This window comes from Amphiura filiformis, chromosome 6 (assembly GCF_039555335.1).
Source record: "Amphiura filiformis chromosome 6, Afil_fr2py, whole genome shotgun sequence".
NCBI classification, from domain to species: domain Eukaryota; kingdom Metazoa; phylum Echinodermata; class Ophiuroidea; order Amphilepidida; family Amphiuridae; genus Amphiura; species Amphiura filiformis.
Window position 1 is genome coordinate 18,872,199 of NC_092633.1, and position 19,504 is coordinate 18,891,702.

General features: G+C 36.0%; 3 protein-coding genes across 3 annotated transcripts; all 3 read left to right on the forward strand.

The window, feature by feature from the left end:
• Nucleotides 1-4,247: 4,247 nt before the first annotated feature.
• LOC140154387 (gamma-glutamyl hydrolase-like) lies at nt 4,248-10,087 on the forward strand. The gene is made up of 4 exons (XM_072176954.1): nt 4,248-4,440; nt 5,003-5,156; nt 6,337-6,430; nt 9,887-10,087. Exons 1-4 carry the CDS (start codon nt 4,284-4,286, stop codon nt 10,085-10,087), a joined length of 606 nt encoding a protein of 201 aa, XP_072033055.1. The 5' UTR covers nt 4,248-4,283.
• A 224-nt stretch (nt 10,088-10,311) lies between these two features.
• Nucleotides 10,312-13,559, forward strand: LOC140154217 (gamma-glutamyl hydrolase-like). The gene is made up of 4 exons (XM_072176821.1): nt 10,312-10,434; nt 11,326-11,419; nt 11,829-11,966; nt 13,366-13,559. The coding sequence occupies exons 1-4, from the start codon at nt 10,384-10,386 to the stop codon at nt 13,482-13,484; spliced, it is 402 nt and encodes a 133-aa protein (XP_072032922.1). The 5' UTR covers nt 10,312-10,383; the 3' UTR covers nt 13,485-13,559.
• A 2,945-nt stretch (nt 13,560-16,504) lies between these two features.
• Nucleotides 16,505-18,310, forward strand: LOC140154388 (uncharacterized). The gene has a single exon (XM_072176955.1). It carries the CDS (start codon nt 16,505-16,507, stop codon nt 18,308-18,310), a length of 1,806 nt encoding a protein of 601 aa, XP_072033056.1.
• The last annotated feature ends 1,194 nt before the right edge of the window (nt 18,311-19,504 follow it).

A 19,504-nucleotide genomic window follows, 5' to 3' on the forward strand; every position in this document is an offset into this window, starting at 1 on the left:
GGTTCAGTAAATAAATTAAAATGAATACACTCTAAATTGCAAGGATTTAAAAATAAATCCTTGTGGTTGTAATAAGGGACCAATCAATTTTAGATTTAAAATTGATCTTTTAGATTTGAATTTTAAATCTTAAAGATTTAATTTTGAATCGGTAAGATTTAATTTTAAATCGGTATGATCTATTTTTAAATTTTAAAGATTTAATTTGAAATCTAATACTTGATTGGTCCCTAATTACAATCCCTTAATCCCTTAGGATTTATTTAAAATCCTTGAAATTTATAGTGTACTGCAGATTATAAAATGTCTCTAAATATTAATGAATAGGTCCTCTTTTATGCTATATTGCTTCCAAGCATCTCTTACTCATATACTGTTGACAAGAGTTCTTTTTTCTCTGCTGTTTGGTGAAGCTGGTTCCGCGCATGCTGCAGGAGGTGTTGCTAAAAGTTCTGTAACGTAATGTTGTCCTTTACTTGTCTGCTTGTAACAAGCCGAGTCTTAATAAATGCCATCCATAGAGTTATTTCTAAAGGTTTGAACCATTCAAGGAATGGACCAATGAAATAAAGGTAGGCCTATTGGGTTCCAACAGAAGAGACTGGACCCAGTGGCGTAGCCAGCACTTTTTCAGAGGGTGGGTACAGGGGGACAAGCCAACTTTTAAGGGGGAGTACAAAAAGTGCTAAACATTTTACATATCAGGGCGGCCAGCATCCCACAGGAGGGGGGCAAGATTTCTCAGGGGGAAGCCAAGCAAGACGTCTACACTGTTAGAATTAATTAGTCAAAAAAGTGGTCTAATTGGATTAGTCATGCAAGATCTTTTTTTTTTTTAATTCAAGGAATGCTGCTGAAATTGTGTATTTGTAATGCCAAAACAATATCAATTTGCATCATTTTACAATACTTTCATGACTTAAAATAGTCAATTTGTACAAGATATCAAATTGCATTACTATCATTGACTTAAGACTTCGTGAATTAATTAGTCATTTACACGAATTACTAATAAAATTACCACGTGAATGACTAATTGTTGACTAATCATTTAATCAAATTACTAATTGAATGACTAATTTTTGATTAATTCGTAATCACATATTAGTCTTTTTATCAATAATTAGTCATTCAATTAGTAATTTAATTAGTAATTCACGTTAATGACTAATTAAATCACGAAGTCTTAAGTCTATGATTAGTCATGCAATTTGATATTTTGTACAAATTGAATATTTTAAGTCATGAAAATATTGTAAAATGATGCAAATGTGAAATGTTATTAATATTCTTTTGGTATTATTCAAATACACAATTTCAGCAGTATTTCTTGAATTAAAGAAAAAATATCTTGCATTAATTTTAAATTAGTCCAATAAGACCACTTTTTTGACTAATTAATACTTTACAGTGCCCTTCCAAGTTATTTAATCCTGCCATAGTGAAAGAGTTCCGTGCCAAGATTGGACGAGTCTTTGAACCCTTCTCCAACTTGAAAACACTGATGTGGACGAATCGTGGTTCAGTTTTAGAGACATCACCAATAAGATCATAGACCTACAAGTGAAAAGAACCTCCAGAGGATGTTCGCGAGACTTGTCGTCAAAGAAGGAAGGCCAGAATCACTATGATGAACAAACCATCAACGCGTAATAAACTATACAGGCCTAATCAAACAAAATAAGACAGTCAATGTCAAGTACGATGTAAAGAAGTGGAAGAAGATATTTCTTGAATAGCCCAAAAGTTTGCTATATGGAGAGCTAGTTTTTAATTTGCAATTCTACCCAAATTTCTTTCAAATTCGACACGATGCTTTTCGGGCTAGAGAAGATGCACAAGGTAGTTATTGCTTTATCTAATTTTATTTTATTTTGTTATCCTCTACCCAAAATGTTGAAATAAAATTGCGATGAAGGCGCGTGGAGGAGGAAGGGGTTCTGTAAATTTTAAGCAGGAATTTTAAGCAAAGTGTTCTTTGGTTTAAATTACACCGGAATACCTTTGATCACGAAAAATTCTGCAAGGTTCTCTGACAGTCCGTGATACGTAAGGAATCTTATCGCGCTTAGCTTCACCATCATGTGCGATGGACACTTTCTACATGGATAGGCAACCATCGCTGCACTGTAATCAAACAGTCCAAAAAGGTAAGTTTGTTTTCCTTGAGCTCTTACTGTGCGAACTTAACATGTTCGTTGACACCATTTTATGTGCTCGAGGAAAGGGGCTAATTGCTCTCTTAAATAATTGACCGATTGAAATATTTCAATCTTTTAGCGATTGATAATAAAAATCAATCTAAATAGATTGATAAATAGATTGAAATAGTTTTTTCGATTAACTGTTACTCTTTTTGTATACTGATTTCACTATCCATTGGAAAGGATTTGTCCCTAGTTCCAGTCTTTAAAGGATTGAAAAACAACGATAATCAATCCTACTGAAAATTCAATCGAAAAGGTTTGCCCCTAGCTTTAATCACTAAAAGATTGAGAATCACTTCTTTTGATTTAAAAAAATTGAAAATTCAAATCCGAAAACAGTCGAAAACGATTTGTCCCTAATTCGGGAAGGCAAAAGATTGAAAACAAAATCGTTTTGATTGAAAATTCAATCGAGCAATTTTTTGAGAAAGTGAGCCTTGTGTATCTTCACTCACGTTTCGTCGACATTTCGAAACCAGCGAGTAGGGAGGGGAGTGCTGGTATACAATGTATAAGAGCCAACCGTTCAAACTTCCACAATCGGTGAAACCGGCGATCCCATCGCGCATCCGGATCCATGGCGTTGTCTGTAAAATTTGCATCATAAAGTCTATAATAGACAAAATAGGTACGCGATACAAAGTTCCAGAAGTTCAGTTGGTCTGGACTAATTTTTAGTTTCATGCGCTCCTTCAAGGAACCTCAGGAACTTTGTCTCAATACCACCTCACATACTAGCCTCAATACATAGACCCTGAAAAAATCAGTTGCACACAAATCAATATAAATCAGAGTTTTATGCTTAAGGTTATTAATTATTTTAAACTGTTGTGATTTGGTAGTTCACAGCATTTTACGAATGGTAGTGAGCTTTGGCAAAAATTGCATTGCTCAATTTATAGCGAGCGTGTAGAAGAATTTAATTAAAATATCACAGATATACTTTTATAGGTGCTGCGGTCCTTGAGTTACGTTGTGAAGAGGGCTGAAACAACAACACTTTTTTAAAACGTACATAACTAATTAACAACAATAAATTAAGCAAGTTTGCAGAGTATACGATTTGTAGAATTAACTTTTACAAAACATCAAGGTGTTAATTTTCAATAATATATTGACCTAGATAATGAAAATCGATTTTTAGGTTGCTTCGACCAACAATACCTCGTCTACCCTTAAGGGATCCAAAATGAGCGTTTATTGCGTTTCGACAGTATTTTTTGTGGGACATGAGAGCACCTCAGACCTATCGAATTGCATTCTGAATACGAAGCATGTCTTTCTGATATCAAATAATTTTCATTTTTGAAAATCACAATATAATTCAAATTTTATGACAAATTATAAAAATTTGATATTTTTCAAATTTTGATATATGACAGTCCTCGAAGTAAATTATATAAATCTAATGATATATTTTAAAGTGTATGTAGCAGGAGGAAAAAGCCGACGGTCAATTGAAAATTTTGACCTTTCATATTGAAGATATGGATTTTTCCCCAAAAGACCTATTTTTTTTTGGTGTTTTGGGAAAAAAATCCATATCTTTAATACGAAAGGTCAAAATTTTCAATTGATCGTCGGCTTTTCATCCCACCTACATACACTTTAATTATAAATCATCAGATTTATAAAGTTTACTTCAAGTACTGTTAAATATCAAAAATATCAATTTTTAATGATTTGCCATAAAATGTGTATTAAATTGCGAATTTCAAAAAATCAAAATTAGGCCCTATTTGATATCAGAATGACATTCTTCGTATTCAGAATGCAATTCGATATGTCTGATGTGCTCTAATGTCCCAAAATAAATACTGTCCAAACGTTCATACCCCTTCCCTTAATGTAATAGCCAGAGTATGCAAAATGGGCAAGTGGACTACGGAGAAGTCTAGTGTCACACCATAGACCATAGACTCTAGAGTCTATGGTCACACTCACAACAATATTATTGATATGCATGATTGATTTGTTCGGTTCAATAATTGCGCCTTTTATGTTTAAGTCCCAAGTGAATGACTTCCAAGTTCAAGATTATTTTCAGATTTGGTCAGTGCATAATCGTACACCAACATGTATCACCATACGAACGTGATGTCTTCTGCTACCTCCAAACTTTGGCATATTATCTCATTTCTTATCATTGTTGTCAGCTTTTTATCGTACAATGTGACATCAAGGGCTTTATCGAATGATTCTCAACTGGAATTAAATGAACGACCAATAATTGGTAAGTGATTCTATACCACGAGTGACAGAGATCAAAGAGTTAGATATTCTTTATAGCTGAGCCTACGCTTAAACAAACAACCTACATGCCAATCTACCTCTATTTTCATGTGCATTTTGGATAGGTTATAGGCCGAAGGGACTCTTACCAACGACAAGGAAACGGTCTCCTGGTATATAAAACAGGTTTTTTGGTGTTTTGGGTGTTTCTTTTTTAATTTGTTAATTTTTTATCATTTTAATAATAATATCGAAATCTGGGAGATCACGCTGACGAAACTTCAGCCAGGTACAAGTGACCTAGAGAAGACGGTCACCATAGCTGCATGGTCGCGGCATTTTTACAGGATAGGCAAGTGTTGCCAAATCAGAACTGACAGTGACAGAAGGTCTTTTATCATGGGTCGTCCGTCCCGCCTTTTCCAGATGAGCCATAGGAATAGCGGATTTTGTTAGTGCTTCGGAGATTTGAAACTGGAACCTCAAAGGCAAAGACCAATCTGACACCTAAGTTTTTAGAGCTGATATAAACAATTAACTTGTATCTGGATTTTGTTATACAGGTGTTTTAACACAGACCAACCCCGATGACCAGGATGAAGCCTATGTCTTTGCTTCATATGTCAGGTGGGTTGAGTCTGCTGGCGCCAGAGTTGTACCAGTTCTTATCAACCAAAAGGAATCATATTATGACAAACTTTACGAGTCGATAAATGGGTAAGATACGTTGGCCTAAGTTCAAGTTTTCTAATTGGTTATAAAAATTGTTTGGAAAAAATTTGTGATTCAATTGTCTGAGGCAAACTTGCACATAGGTAAATATTAAGAGTGTCATTCTGATCGTTGTAGCCGAGCAAGGCCAAAGTATACAGTTCGACGTTTAGTGTGGATTTTTCGTTGTGACGAATGCCTCGCCGGCATTTATGCAATCTGTTGCTAATCATTTGAGCGGAAATCACTGCTGTGTGTTTGTTGCAACGGGAAAATGAACGCAGAAACATAGGAATATATGCATCTAGACAAACTGATTTTTATTTTTCGAAACTACCGAAAACTCGATAGTTAGCATCCACCGTAGTAATGTGCTTACTATCGAGCACTTTTAAAACATGCAACACAAAGAGCCCCATCCACAAAAGTGTAAAGGGTTTTGAGCAAATCATCGATAAACCTGTACACATAGTTATATACGAACAACATGAGTAAACCTGCCAATGTGTGTCTCAACCCAATTAGCTCAGTTGGTAAGGCGCCAGACTTTGGTACAATTTCATGTTTTCAAAAGCGCTCGATAGTAAGCATATATGCTAACTGTCGAGTTTTTACGGCATAACATAATTTGGACTTCAAACATGGTAAAAAAAAGGGCAACGTGAAATATCACAAGATGTACCGCAAAATTATCTAAGTTCGCTAATCACAAATCTATGACTAATCAAATTATCAACGGTTAAATTAAGAAACCATCTCCCTTTTAGACTTTTGGATACTATCAAGGGGGTACTACACCCCTGGCCAATTTTATGCCTATTTTTGCATTTTTCTCAAAAATTATAGCACATTGGTGACAAGTAAGATATGTATATTATAGGGGCAAGGACTACAACTACTGTACTGAAAATTCAGCAACTCAAAGCAAATAATTATTGATTTATTGATCAAATATTGGGTTTCCCTCATTTTTGACTGTAACTCCACAACTGTTGTATGTGCTGAAATAAAATTTACAGTGCAGTAGTTGTAGTCCTTGCCCTTATAATATACATATCTTATACTTGTCCCCATTGCGCTATAATTTTTAAGAAAAATGCAAAAATAGGCATACATTTGGGCAGGAGTGTAGTACCCCCTTAACTCTATACATTCGAAGCTTCTTGTTTTTTACAATGTTTTCCAGCGTGTTGTTTCCTGGTGGTAATCTGACCGAACACACTATTGTAGAATCTCCAACAGGAAAGATTTCAAACTATTTCTACCAACGATCCATAAAGGTACGGTTTTGGAGAAAATATTTCGTCAAGTAATGACAAAGACATTTTGTAACTGCATTTTTTTAAATATCTGTTTGAGGTGGTGCAATCAATTTAAGCTTCAGGTTTTGCAAAACAGAGCAGTAAAAATAATAACTGCATTCGTTATGGGTCAAGCACACGTACTTTAAATGATCTGAACTGGAAAAACCTTGATGATAAACAATTGTACTTAAATTAGGCAATTACTGTGTTTAAGATTTAAGGTAATTTCTGGTATATACCATGTCTCCTTTAGCATGTTTATGCTCTACGTGTAAAAACGCACTGTCCAACAAACCCACACAATCCTATCTAAACAAGTCGCGACTTCTTTGAACACTTTTGGTGCTTGGACCCCGTCATTGCAAAATTATATCAAACAAATGTTGTCGCCACAATTCACACTTAATAGGCAGTGGCGGCACTAGGGAGGGGGCAAATATTTTCTTGCCACTCCACCCCCCCCCCCCCCGCGCACACACATACACACTTTTAACCAAAATTATAAACATTTTCACCTTTTGCAGCAACTTTGCGCAAAATTGTTGCCCCCTGAAATTCACTCCCCGAAAAAAATACTGGCGCCGCCACTGATTCTAGGTTACACAAAACTACTTTCCAGTTTGTTCATTACTTCTGCTTTGAACATTAATAAACCGACGAACAGGTAACACGTCTTGACTTTCAGGCTTTAATCAATTCAATATCTTGCTGAAAAACCTGAGGGCCGCTATCAATGTTCAATATTTAGACAAGGGAATTTCCCACAACTCTTGGTTTACAGTAAAGTGGATCTATTTCAATTCAAGATTTTAACTCAGATTTTATGGTCTCGGTGAATTCTTTCAGGTTTTGTGTGGAAATTGCTCAATAATTTTAGCTTACTTCCCTTTGATATTTATTTCTGCTACCTCTAAGTTCTCGGAATTTTAATCAAATCAAATTTAATGGTGTTATAATATGGTATTATAATGGTGCCCAATTTTGTAGAAAAAATAATTTACAGGGTGGGCATATTGGGGCAATGGGCAGAAAATGAGCATGCCGTTTACTGAAAAGACAACATTGCTACTGACTTTTTGAAAATGAGCATGCCGTTTACTGGAAAGACAACATTGCTACTGACTTTTTGAAAATGAGCATGCCGTTTACTGAAAAGACAACATTGCTACTGACTTTTTGAAAATGAGCATGCCGTTTACTGGAAAGACAACATTGCTACTGACTTTTTGAAAATGAGCATGCCGTTTACTGAAAAGACAACATTGCTACTGACTTTTGAAAATGAGCATGCCGTTTACTGGAAAGACAACATTGCTACTGACTTTTTGAAAATGAGCATGCCGTTTACTGAAAAGACAACATTGCTACTGACTTTTTGAAAATGAGCATGCCGTTTACTGGAAAGACAACATTGCTACTGACTTTTTGAAAATGAGCATGCCGTTTACTGGAAAGACAACATTGCTTCTGACGTTTAGAAAATGAGCATGCCGTTTACTGGAAAGACAGTATTGCTACTGACTTTTTGAAAATGAGCATGCCGTTTACTGGAAAGACAACATTGCTTCTGACTTTTAGAAAATGAGCATGCCGTTTACTGGAAAGACAGCATTGCTACTGACTTTTTGAAAATGAGCATGCCGTTTACTGAAAAGACAGCATTGCTAATGACTTTTAGAAAATGAGCATGCCGTTTACTGGAAAGACAGCATTGCTAATGACTTTTAGAAAATGAGCATGCCGTTTACTGGAAAGACACCATTGCTACTGACTTTTTGAAAATGAGCATGCCGTTTACTGGAAAGACAACATTGCTTCTGACTTTTAGAAAATGAGCATGCCGTTTACTGGGAAGACAGCATTGGTAATGACTTTTAGAAAATGAGCATGCCGTTTACTGGAAAGACAACATTGCTAATGACTTTTTGAAAATGAGCATGCCGTTTGCTGGAAAGACAACATTGCTTCTGACTTTTAGAATATGAGCATGCCGTTTACTGAAAAGACAGCATTGCTAATGACTTTTAGAAAATGAGCATGCCGTTTACTGGGAAGACAGCATTGGTAATGACTTTTAGAAAATGAGCATGCCGTTTACTGGAAAGACAACATTGCTACTGACTTTTTGAAAATGAGTATGCCGTTTGCTGGAAAGACAACATTGCTTCTGACGTTTTGAAAATGAGCATGCCGTTTACTGGAAAGACAACATTGCTTCTGACTTTTAGAAAATGAGCATGCCGTTTACTGGGAAGACAGCAAGGGTAATGACTTTTAGAAAATGAGCATGCCGTTTACTGGAAAGACAACATTGCTAATGACTTTTTGAAAATGAGCATGCCGTTTGCTGGAAAGACAACATTGCTTCTGACTTTTAGAATATGAGCATGCCGTTTACTGAAAAGACAGCATTGCTAATGACTTTTAGAAAATGAGCATGCCGTTTACTGGGAAGACAGCATTGGTAATGACTTTTAGAAAATGAGCATGCCGTTTACTGGAAAGACAACATTGCTTCTGACTTTTTGAAAATGAGCATGCCGTTTACTGGAAAGACAACATTGCTTCTGACTTTTAGAAAATGAGCATGCCGTTTACTGAAAAGACAGCATTGCTAATGACTTTTTGAAAATGAGCATGCCGTTTACTGGAAAGACAACATTGCTTCTGACTTTTAGAAAATGAGCATGCCGTTTACTGGGAAGACAGCATTGGTAATGACTTTTAGAAAATGAGCATGCCGTTTACTGGAAAGACAACATTGCTAATGACTTTTAGAAAATGAGCATGCCGTTTACTGGAAAGACAACATTGGTAATGACTTTTAGAAAATGAGCATGCCGTTTACTGGAAAGACAGCATTGCTAATGACCTTTAGAAAATGAACATGTCGTTATTTGCTGGAAAGACAACATTGCTACTGACGTTTTGTAAATGAGCATGTCGTTTACTGGAAAGACAACATTGCTAATGACTTTTTGAAAATGAGCATGCCGTTTTCTGGAAAGACAACATTGCTAGTGACTTTTTAGAAAATGAGCATGCCGTTATTTGCTGGAAAGACAACATTGCTACTGACGTTTTGTAAATGAGCATGTCGTTTACTGGAAAGGCAACATTGCTAATGACTTTTTGAAAATGAGCATGCCGTTTTCTGGAAAGACAACATTGCTAGTGACTTTTTAGAACATGAGCATACCGTTTACTGGAAAGACAGAATTGCTTATGACTTTAAGAAAATGAGCATGCCGTTTACTGGAAAGTCAACATTGCTACTAACTTTAAGATGCCAAAGTTGTCAGTTATTTTGCAAACACTCCTCATCAAAGGCAACAGTGTCTGCCTATTAGCGTAGCCTATATTGTAAACTATAAAAGAACCTTTGTCAATTAACTAGAGATTTTGTATTTCCATTACACCTCACATTTGTAGGAATTTGACAAGAAAGGAGATTATTTTCCAGTATGGGGAACATGTCAAGGACTTGAACTCTTGTCTCAATTGACTGCCGGGAAAGATTTACTAGCAAACACCTTCAACACAACTGAAATTAATCTACCACTTGTACTGCACAAAGGTGAGAACACGGTACACACCGTGACTGTCACAATGTCTTTGATTAATATAAGTTAAATGATAATCTATGGTTGAAAAAAAATCGTTGCTTGAGAAATATGATGCTATTTTGGTTTTTTTATTTATCTTTTCATTTGTTAATATGTTCATTTCCCGTTTGTTCATTTATTTATTCATTCCTTTATTTTTTCATTTGCTTTGTTTGCTTGTTTTGTTTGTTTATTATTAATTTCATATTCAAAATCATAATATATTTTAAGTTAAAGCAGCTACAATGTCTTTTGAATTAAGGTTACAGAGCCAGTCGCTTGTTCGGTCCGGATAATATTCCGCCTGATATACTTAAGATTCTTATGCTTAAGAATGTAACGGAAAATTCCCACAGTTGGAGTGTGACGACAAAGGTATATAATTTTATATATTTATAGCAGGGTAAATTCACAAGTATAATTTGGAATTATACATAATATTCAGATTAATTGGCCTATACTATATGTAACCGTCCAGGTCGAAACGCTCGTAAAGTTGGCCCCTGGTCAAATTTGTTTTCTTCAGTGTTTAGAAAATATATATCATAAGCTTTACAATGATATATCATTTGACTTCAAACGATATCCAGAAGCGGAGTTATAACTTGTTAAACTTTGCTCCTTCAGTAAAAGGGTACATTATTTTGGCACTAAATTATTTCTTATTTTCCAAATATCAAATGGTCATAATTGGTGGTCACTTCAAATCATCCCCAACTGAACGAGGTTCAGGAATGTCCTCTCATTGTTAATCATCCCCAACTGAACGAGGTTCAGGAATGTCCTCTCATTGTTAATTGTTGATGAACCCACCACTTGAACAGTATTTAGCCAAAGCAAACAAAGACTTTAAAGCTTTTTACTAATGTAATACTAATACTAATTTACATAAGTATAAGCTTATTATCCTCTTCAACAATAGGATTAAAGATTGGTGTTTGACTGGACTAAAACGAGAAACACGTCGGACAAATATTAGGGACATTGAATACAACCTTTATGCATATTTTGCACTGTAATTCGAAATACAATTTGCCAACTTTACGAGCGGTTTGAGATGGATGGTCACATATATACCTCTATTATAAGAGATTGACTCTTGGACTCTTGGCGTAGGTGCAAATCACAATTCATCTCATTTTATAATCAGAATAGTTAGTTCAAACGAATGCTTTATAATAAGAATAATGACGTCATATTCATCATTCAAGACCACAGATACAGAATTGCTAAATTTCAGTTTTTTTCAAATTTTCATAATTTCAGAATTTTAGTAGCAACGCCGAACTCCGCAAATTTTATCGTATTTTGTCCACTAACTTTGACGATAAAGGCGTCGAGTTTATTTCGACAATGGAAGGTAGGTAATAAGTATAAGGGGGGACGAGTGACGTCATACCAAACATTTGATCGGCAGCTGCCATTGTTTTTGCCCAGTCAAGTATACAGTAGTATTCACGACCACGGGTGCGGGCATCCTTTTTGTGGATGCTTTTAAAACTCGCGCCGAATTATATTGTGGAAAATAAGGCTATTGAACAGTGACAACTATTTTATAACAATGCTCTTTCTAATACCGGTATTATATGAAACCAGATCTATTTGGAGAACTTTTCACCAGTGGCAGTATTTATCCACAAAAATTCAAATTCACTTTCTTTCATATCATGACTATTTAAAATAGAGATTTACGATCTGATGGATGTAGACACAACTATCTAGAGTATCTGGATTATATTTAAATACCTCGATGGCCCTTCACATTTCAGCATACGAATATCCAATTTATGCTACGCAGTGGCACCCCGAGGCTAACCAGTTCAAGTGGGTAACAGATCGTGTGGTTCCACACTCTCTTGAAGCAGTCAGAGCATCGCAACAAATGGCCAACTTTTTCGTTAACGAAGGCAAGTACAATAACGTGGAACTGTTTTCTGTTTTAGGTTTTATAGTACCTCAGCACAGTCAATTCCTACAATTATGACGACAACGACAAAGTATGATCTTTAGAGCTATTGGTTGGATATCTTTAAGTTTAACTGGCTTTAAACCATTCCTATATTTGGCACCGTCCTGCCGTTAATGGGGCAACATCAATATAACATCAATAGCAGGCAGTGGCGGCAAAGTGAATTTCAGGGGGCCAAAATCGACACATTTTGCCCAAAATTGCCGCAAAAAGTGGAAATTTTGGGGGTTTGCCTCAACCAAAAGAGTGAAATTTTCATTCCAAAAGAGTGAAATATTCACTCCAAAAGAGTGACATTTTCATTCCAAAAGAGTGATATATTCATTCCAAAAGAGTGAACTTTTCTCTCTAAAAGAGTGACATTTTCATTCCAAAAGAGTGACATTTTCATTGCAAAGACTGAGTGACATTTTCATTCCAAAAGAGTGACATTTCCATTCCAAAAGAGTGATATTTTCATTCCAAAAGAGGGAAATTTTCATTCCAAAAGAGGGAAATATTAACTCCAAAAGAGTGACATTTTCATTCCAAAAGAGTGAAATATTCACTCCAAAAGAGTGACATTTTCATTCCAAAAGAGTGACATTTTCATTCCAAAGACTGAGTGACATTTTCATTCCAAAAGAGTGTTATTTTCATTCCAAAAGAGTGATATTTTCATTCCAAAAGAGGGAAATTTTCATTCCAAAAGAGGGAAATATTAACTCCAAAAGACTGACATTTTCATTCCAAAAGAGTGAAATATTCACTCCAAAAGAGTGACATTTTCATTCCAAAAGAGTGACACTTTCATTCCAAAGACTAAGTGACTTTTTCATTCCAAAAGAGTGTTATTTTCATTCCAAAAGAGTGATATTTTCATTCCAAAAGAGGGAAATTTTCATTCCAAAAGAGGGAAATATTAACTCCAAAAGACTGACATTTTCATTCCAAAAGAGTGAAATATTCACTCCAAAAGAGTGCAATTTCCACATCTAAAGAATGAAATGTTCACTCCAAAAGAAAGAAACGTCTTCTCTTTCAGGTATGATATAAGGGAACTGTTTTTGGAGTGGTGTAGGCATTTTCTGGCATTATACGGCCCCTTGTTGAAGAGTAAAACTTCAACTCTTTACTCTCTTGGTTTTTACTCTTTTACATTAAGAGAATGCCCTTCTTGACCTGACTTTCAATCGCTATATTGCCGATATCGACGTGATATCGATCACCCCCATCCTGCTTGTACTTGAGTTTTCGGCAAAAATAAAATCAAGATGCCTATTTTGTTAAGCTACTTATTACTGACTTTAATAATGCTATTTTTTGTTTGTATGTTTGTTTGTTTGTTTGTTTTTCAGCCCGTAAAAATCAACACAAATTTGAAAGTGAGGAAGAGGAAGCAGCTTATCTGATTTACAACTACTGTCCCTATGTTGAAGTTTCTCTAGGGAGAGAGGTGTACGTATTTGATGTTTGAGGACTTCTTATGATGAAACCAATAAACTAAAAACTTGTGAGAAAATTATATAAGAACGGATGTGTAACATGCAGAATAATATTAATACACATCCTATCTATAGATGAGGACCTCAATGTTTATCAACAAAGACAAGGGACTGGTATATCGATATGCTTGAGTGAACCCCATGCAACAACTACGCTGTTCAATAGCCTTATTGTGATGGGGCGGGAGTTTAAAAAAAACACGAGCCCTGCCTGGGCATAAATACATGTATGATGCGCGCGCATAGGCCTACTGCAAGGCAAAACAAACAAACAATGGAAATTGTGATGATGCGTGCGAATACGCCAGAAGTCAACTCATCTATATTCTACATTCTATAATTATATAGCTCTACATGTATCCTAGTAATTCTATATTATATACGGAATCGAACTTGTGTCGATAATAAAAAATCTTTTCTTTTAAAATGTAATTTAATTATGTAAATATATATAACCGGGTGTCCACAAAAAGGTTTCATGTAGAGTTTGATTAATAAATAAATGAAAAACAATGCAAGTGTTTTGTTGTAACATCGCAAAATTTTTTCCTCGTTTTTTCCCTACATATGTAACCTTTCCATGGTGACACCTTGTGAAGTTGTGCAACATGGTTTTATTACTATTCTCTTCATGATGGTTATTTATATCCATAGATAGGTATGGATGTGCAATACAGGCATAATTTAGAACGAAAATTTGATAAAGTGTACCGGTATATGGTTTATGATTTAGACTGGGGTATACTCAAGATGGTTTGGGAATGTGTCTCCGAGAATTTGAAAAAGGATCCATATTGATACCAATTTTCCAAACTAATTCCATCCATTTTATACCTTGGGGCGGGGCAGGGCGGGGCTCAGCCCCTCAATAATTTTGTGCGGGGCTGGAATACCTTTCAGCCCCCCCATAATCCCAGGTGAAGTTGACAAATTGCGATAAAATAGAGGGAAAATGAGTGTTTGTGACCTATATTTTGCACAATTTTATGAATCCGAGGGGCACCCCCCCCCCACGACCAAAACATTTTCAATTTCAGCCCCCACACCCATGTTGAAAATCTTCATATAAAGCCAATTATTAATATAACACAATTTCGAATTTTTACAATTTAATTTGGGATCCAATTAGGTGAAATTGAGTTATGTTTCGCGACAAAATTTAATAATAAAAAGGCACAATTTTATACCAATATTGTACAGAAAAGTGAGCTATTGTTATCACACCTGGAAATGAGACACCATATTTTGTGGCACATCCCCGTACTACAATACTTATGAGTATACCCTTATAAGATAAGTTAGGCACAGCAGAAAATATTGATTTGAATATGTTATTTTTATATTACATGCAATTTTTTTTAAGTGCTGCCAATGCCATTCATACTACAGTTCATTTATAAAACTTGAAATATCAAACTCACTCGTTAGTATCGACCATAAGGCATATTCTAGCCAAATTTGGACATCATCCGGCTATTTTCCCTACAAATAGGTACCTTGTAATATTCTCTATTATACATAGAAATATACATGTATACGCTAAAAAAATCCACACACGGAAAACAGTCCCTTTTGATGTTTACTGAGGTATGGCGAGTGTGGCCTTCATCAAAATTGGGAAAGCTATTAAATAGCATAATAAAGAGTTAAGCGCGCTTCAGACTCCGAGTATTGTACGTACAATATTGTATGTACAATATGTACGTTATTTAATCTATTGCCATTCTATTTCCAGTAATGTTTAAGTTCTAACGAATGTTTGATGACGAAAAATCGATAATATGTTACATACAATATCTAGCAGAAATATATTATCGATTTTACGTCATCAAACATTCGTTAGAACTTAAACATTACTGGAAATAGAATGGCAATAGATTAAATAACGTACATATTGTACATACAATATTGTACGTACAATAAAAAAGTCTGTATACTGCTTTAGTTCCCATTACACTGTGGAGCAAGGAAAGTGGTTATTTGCATAGTAAATACACTATTAAACTGATGCACCTTTGCCTCACTTAAGTTGCAGAAATCTTATCACATTTTGAGAATTTTACGCCTCCGTGCGACATTTTAAGAGATGGTAGGGATACGTGTGCATTTCATGCAACATTATTTGAATGCAGCATTTGTATGCGTTTTTCATTTTCACGATTAACATTTTTAATATAATACCATTTAACTTGATATCAGAAAACCAGCTCTGTAATTTCATCGAATTGTCAAAAAATGATAATTCAATTCAATGGATTGGCATTTTAAATAAAAACCTATTATTCTAAATAAATCCAAACAATTTTTAATTAGTATTACATTTTAAAGTAAATAATTTCGTGCAATTGCAGTCACATGTGTGTGCACTTTAAAGTATTCGTAATTTGTATTCGTTTTTGCATTCTGACTAACATTGTTTAAACATAATAGCATAAACTTAATGACATTAGTGAACCTGATGTGCACTTTCATGGTAGCTGAAGGTAATTAAAAATGATGACAAGCCATTTAAATGAATTTACATTTACCCTTCTAAATTTTTGTCTGATTAACATTTTATAAAACATATATTAATACCGTTAACCGAACAATATAGAACCAGGCGTAGGCCTATACAATGTGTACGTGTACTCTCAACAAGTGGATTGACATTTTTTATGAAACCTACTAAGAAACAACAAGTTGTCCTTTACGATGATAGTACATCATCATCATTTGGAAAAATTGTAAATGAATTATGTTATTAAATTTCAGGTATTAAAATATAAGTTGAAGTGTACTACAAGGGCAACTTTTTGGACCCCTATTATTTATATTATATATAAACGATAATAAGTAGGCCTACATCAAAGAAGTTCCCATTATATTCTGTAGACCTGCAAATATATTATATTCAATATTGAGTAAGGTTTGGGAGATTTTTTGGGGAGATGGCGGAATCAGCAGGGGAGCCCAATTTCTGAAATGTAAGAAACCAATTAATATTGCTACAATGAATACAAGGACATTGAAAAACCCGCACAAACAACTTGAACTATGTGCATTAGCCAAGAAATACAGAATTGAAGTACTTGCTATCCAGGAGCACAGGATAGTTCACAGCGACAACAGTGAACTCCAATTTGAAGATCTCCCAGAAGGTTTCCAACTGATAACAGCCTCTGCCTACAGAAACAAGATAGGAGCATCAATAGGTGGAGTGGGCATTCTTCTTAGTTCATCTGCTAAGAGAGCAATGTTATCTGTCAGATTCATAACATCAAGAATTTTACAAGTTACACTGGGTGGAAATCCAAAGACTACCATAATTACTACCTACTCACCAACGAACGTCTCGGATGAAGAAGATGTTGAAGAACACTACAAACAGCTGAATGCAGCTACAAAATCTGTACCTGCTCATAACGTATTAATAATTGCAGGAGATTTTAATGCAAGAATTGGACTGGATGATGCAAAATTTGCATACCACCAAAACACAAACAGAAACGGAGACTTCCTACTTGAGTTTGCACAGGAGAACAACCTTATCATCACCAATACCACATTTCAGAAGAAGAAGTCAAAACTTTGGACATGTGTGCTGCCGAGTGGATTCAGAGCACAACTGGATTATGTTTTAATCAGGAAGAAGTGGAAAAATTGTGTAATTAATACACAAGCCTACAACTCTTTCGCAAGCACAGGTTCAGATCATATGATAGTGACTGCAAACATCCGACTCAGTCTAAGAGCCAACAACAAATCACCTTCAAAGAGAGTGAAATATGATTGGGCCAAACTAGCAACAGACCCTGAACTTCAGAACAGGTATACTCTGGAGATTAAAAACAGATATTCTGTTTTATCTGATGATAATTGTGCAGACCAAACACAAAAATATAATTACCTGATTCAGGCCAACAAGGAGGCTGCTGAAAAAGTAATGCCTAAACTACCAAAGAAACAAAGAAAAGCACTTTGCTTTGACTCAAGAGTAGAACAAGCTAGACAACACCTAACAGAAGTCAACAAGAGACACGTCAAAGAGAATACCAAAGATACTCATTTAGAATTTGAGCAGAGCAAGGATGAACTAGACCAGGCATATGAAAGAGCAAATAGGGAGTTCATAGAGAACAAGTTGAAGGAATATGAAGAGGCCAATCTGAACCACAGACATAAACTAGCATGGGGTATCATCAATTGTGTTAGTGGTAGGAAAAAGGTAAGGAGTGGAAGACTAAAGGATGACAACAAAGTAGAAAGACTGAAGAAATGGCATGACCATTTCAAGAACCTACTAGGGAATCCACCACAAGTGACAATGGAAAATGAGGATATACCAACTATATTTCATGAACTACCCATCAGAACAGATGCTTTTGATATGGAGGAATACCAGAAAGCAAAGATGGCTATTAAGGAAGGCAAGAGTTATGGAGAAGATGGTATTCCACCAGAGGTGATCAAGAGATGCAATATTGACATAATCATACTTGATTTTTGCAATCAAGTACTACTAAACCGACAGAAACCTAACCAGTGGTCCATCTTGAACCTCATACCAGTACCTAAGAGCGGCGATCTCAGCCTAACAGCCAACTACAGGGGAATCAGCCTAAGCTCAATAGTTGCTAAAACATTCAACAGGATGCTCTTGAACAGGATCAGACCACACCTTGATGATAAGCTCAGACAGAATCAATGTGGCTTTAGAGAAAAGAGATCGACCACTGAGCAGATTCTTGCCTTGAGAAGGATTATTGAGGGCATTGAAGAAAAGAACCTCTCTGCAGTGGTAACATTATATTATTGATTTCAAAAAAGCTTTCGATACCGTCCACAGAGGGAAAATGATCAAGATCTTGAAAGCTTATGGCATCCCAGATATCATTGTGAATGCAATTGAAGACACCTACCAGGGTACAGAAGCTAAAGTGACGACCCCAGATGGTGACACAGATGAATTTGAAATTTTAGCAGGTGTGTTACAAGGTGATACGCTGGCACCATATCTGTTCATCATCGTCCTAGACTATTGCCTCAGATCTGCAATAGACGGCAGGGAGGAGAGATTAGGCTTCACTATAAAACCTAGAAAAAGCCGACGAGTTGGTCCACTGAACATAACTGATCTTGACTTCGCAGACGACATTGCGCTACTATCTGATACTGCCAACCAAGCACAGGAACTGCTCAAAAACGTAGAAAACGCTGCACTTCGTGTGGGATTACACATGAATGCGAAGAAAACACAATTCATGGTGTACAACCATTCAGCAGATGTTGAAATTCAAACCGAGGATGGCAGCTTCCTGGAAGAAGTAAAAGACTTCAAGTACTTGGGGTCGTGGGTCAGGAGTACTGAGCAAGACATCAGAGTAAGAAAGGCAATGGCATGGAAAGCTTGTAACAAGCTCAATAATATTTGGAAATCGTCTCTACCCAGACACCTCAAAACACACCTATTCCAAGCTACTGTAGTAAGCGTCCTGCTGTATGGTTGTGAAACCTGGACCATTACCAAGAAAATTGGCAAAGCAATGGATGGCTGCTATACAAGAAAAATGTTAAGATCAGCACTAAATGTGAGCTGGAAAATGCATATGACAAATAAGGAATTGTATGGGGACATTCCACCTGTGACCTCAAAAATCAGCACAAGACGGCTACGGTTTGCGGGACACTGTAAGAGAGCCAAAGGGAGGATTACATCTGATCTGGTAACATGGAAGCCCACCCAAGGAAAACGAACCAAAGGACGTCCCAAGAAGACCTTTGTGGACCTGCTTCAACAAGACACAGGATACACAGTGGCAGAAATTGAGGCCAGCATGCAGGACAGGCGGTTATGGCGAGCCATCATTGATGCCCGACAGCAAGAGTCGACGGAGTAAGTGAGTAAGAAAGACATTCTTCGTATTCAGAATGCATGTCTGATGTGCTCTCATGTCCCACCAAAAATACTCGAAACGCTCAAAACGCTCATTCCAGATCCCTTAATACATTG

Coding starts and splice junctions, on each gene's coding strand:
- LOC140154217 (XM_072176821.1), top strand. CDS start 10,384: ATGCTTAAGAATGTAACGGAAAATTCCCACAGTTGGAGTGTGACGACA. Junction 11,420..11,828: donor GTTTATTTCGACAATGGAAG/GTAGGTAATAAG, acceptor TTCACATTTCAG/CATACGAATATCCAATTTAT. Junction 11,967..13,365: donor CAACTTTTTCGTTAACGAAG/GCAAGTACAATA, acceptor TTTGTTTTTCAG/CCCGTAAAAATCAACACAAA.
- LOC140154388 (XM_072176955.1), top strand. CDS start 16,505: ATGAATACAAGGACATTGAAAAACCCGCACAAACAACTTGAACTATGT.
- LOC140154387 (XM_072176954.1), top strand. CDS start 4,284: ATGTATCACCATACGAACGTGATGTCTTCTGCTACCTCCAAACTTTGG. Junction 4,441..5,002: donor AAATGAACGACCAATAATTG/GTAAGTGATTCT, acceptor TTTGTTATACAG/GTGTTTTAACACAGACCAAC. Junction 6,431..9,886: donor TCTACCAACGATCCATAAAG/GTACGGTTTTGG, acceptor TCACATTTGTAG/GAATTTGACAAGAAAGGAGA.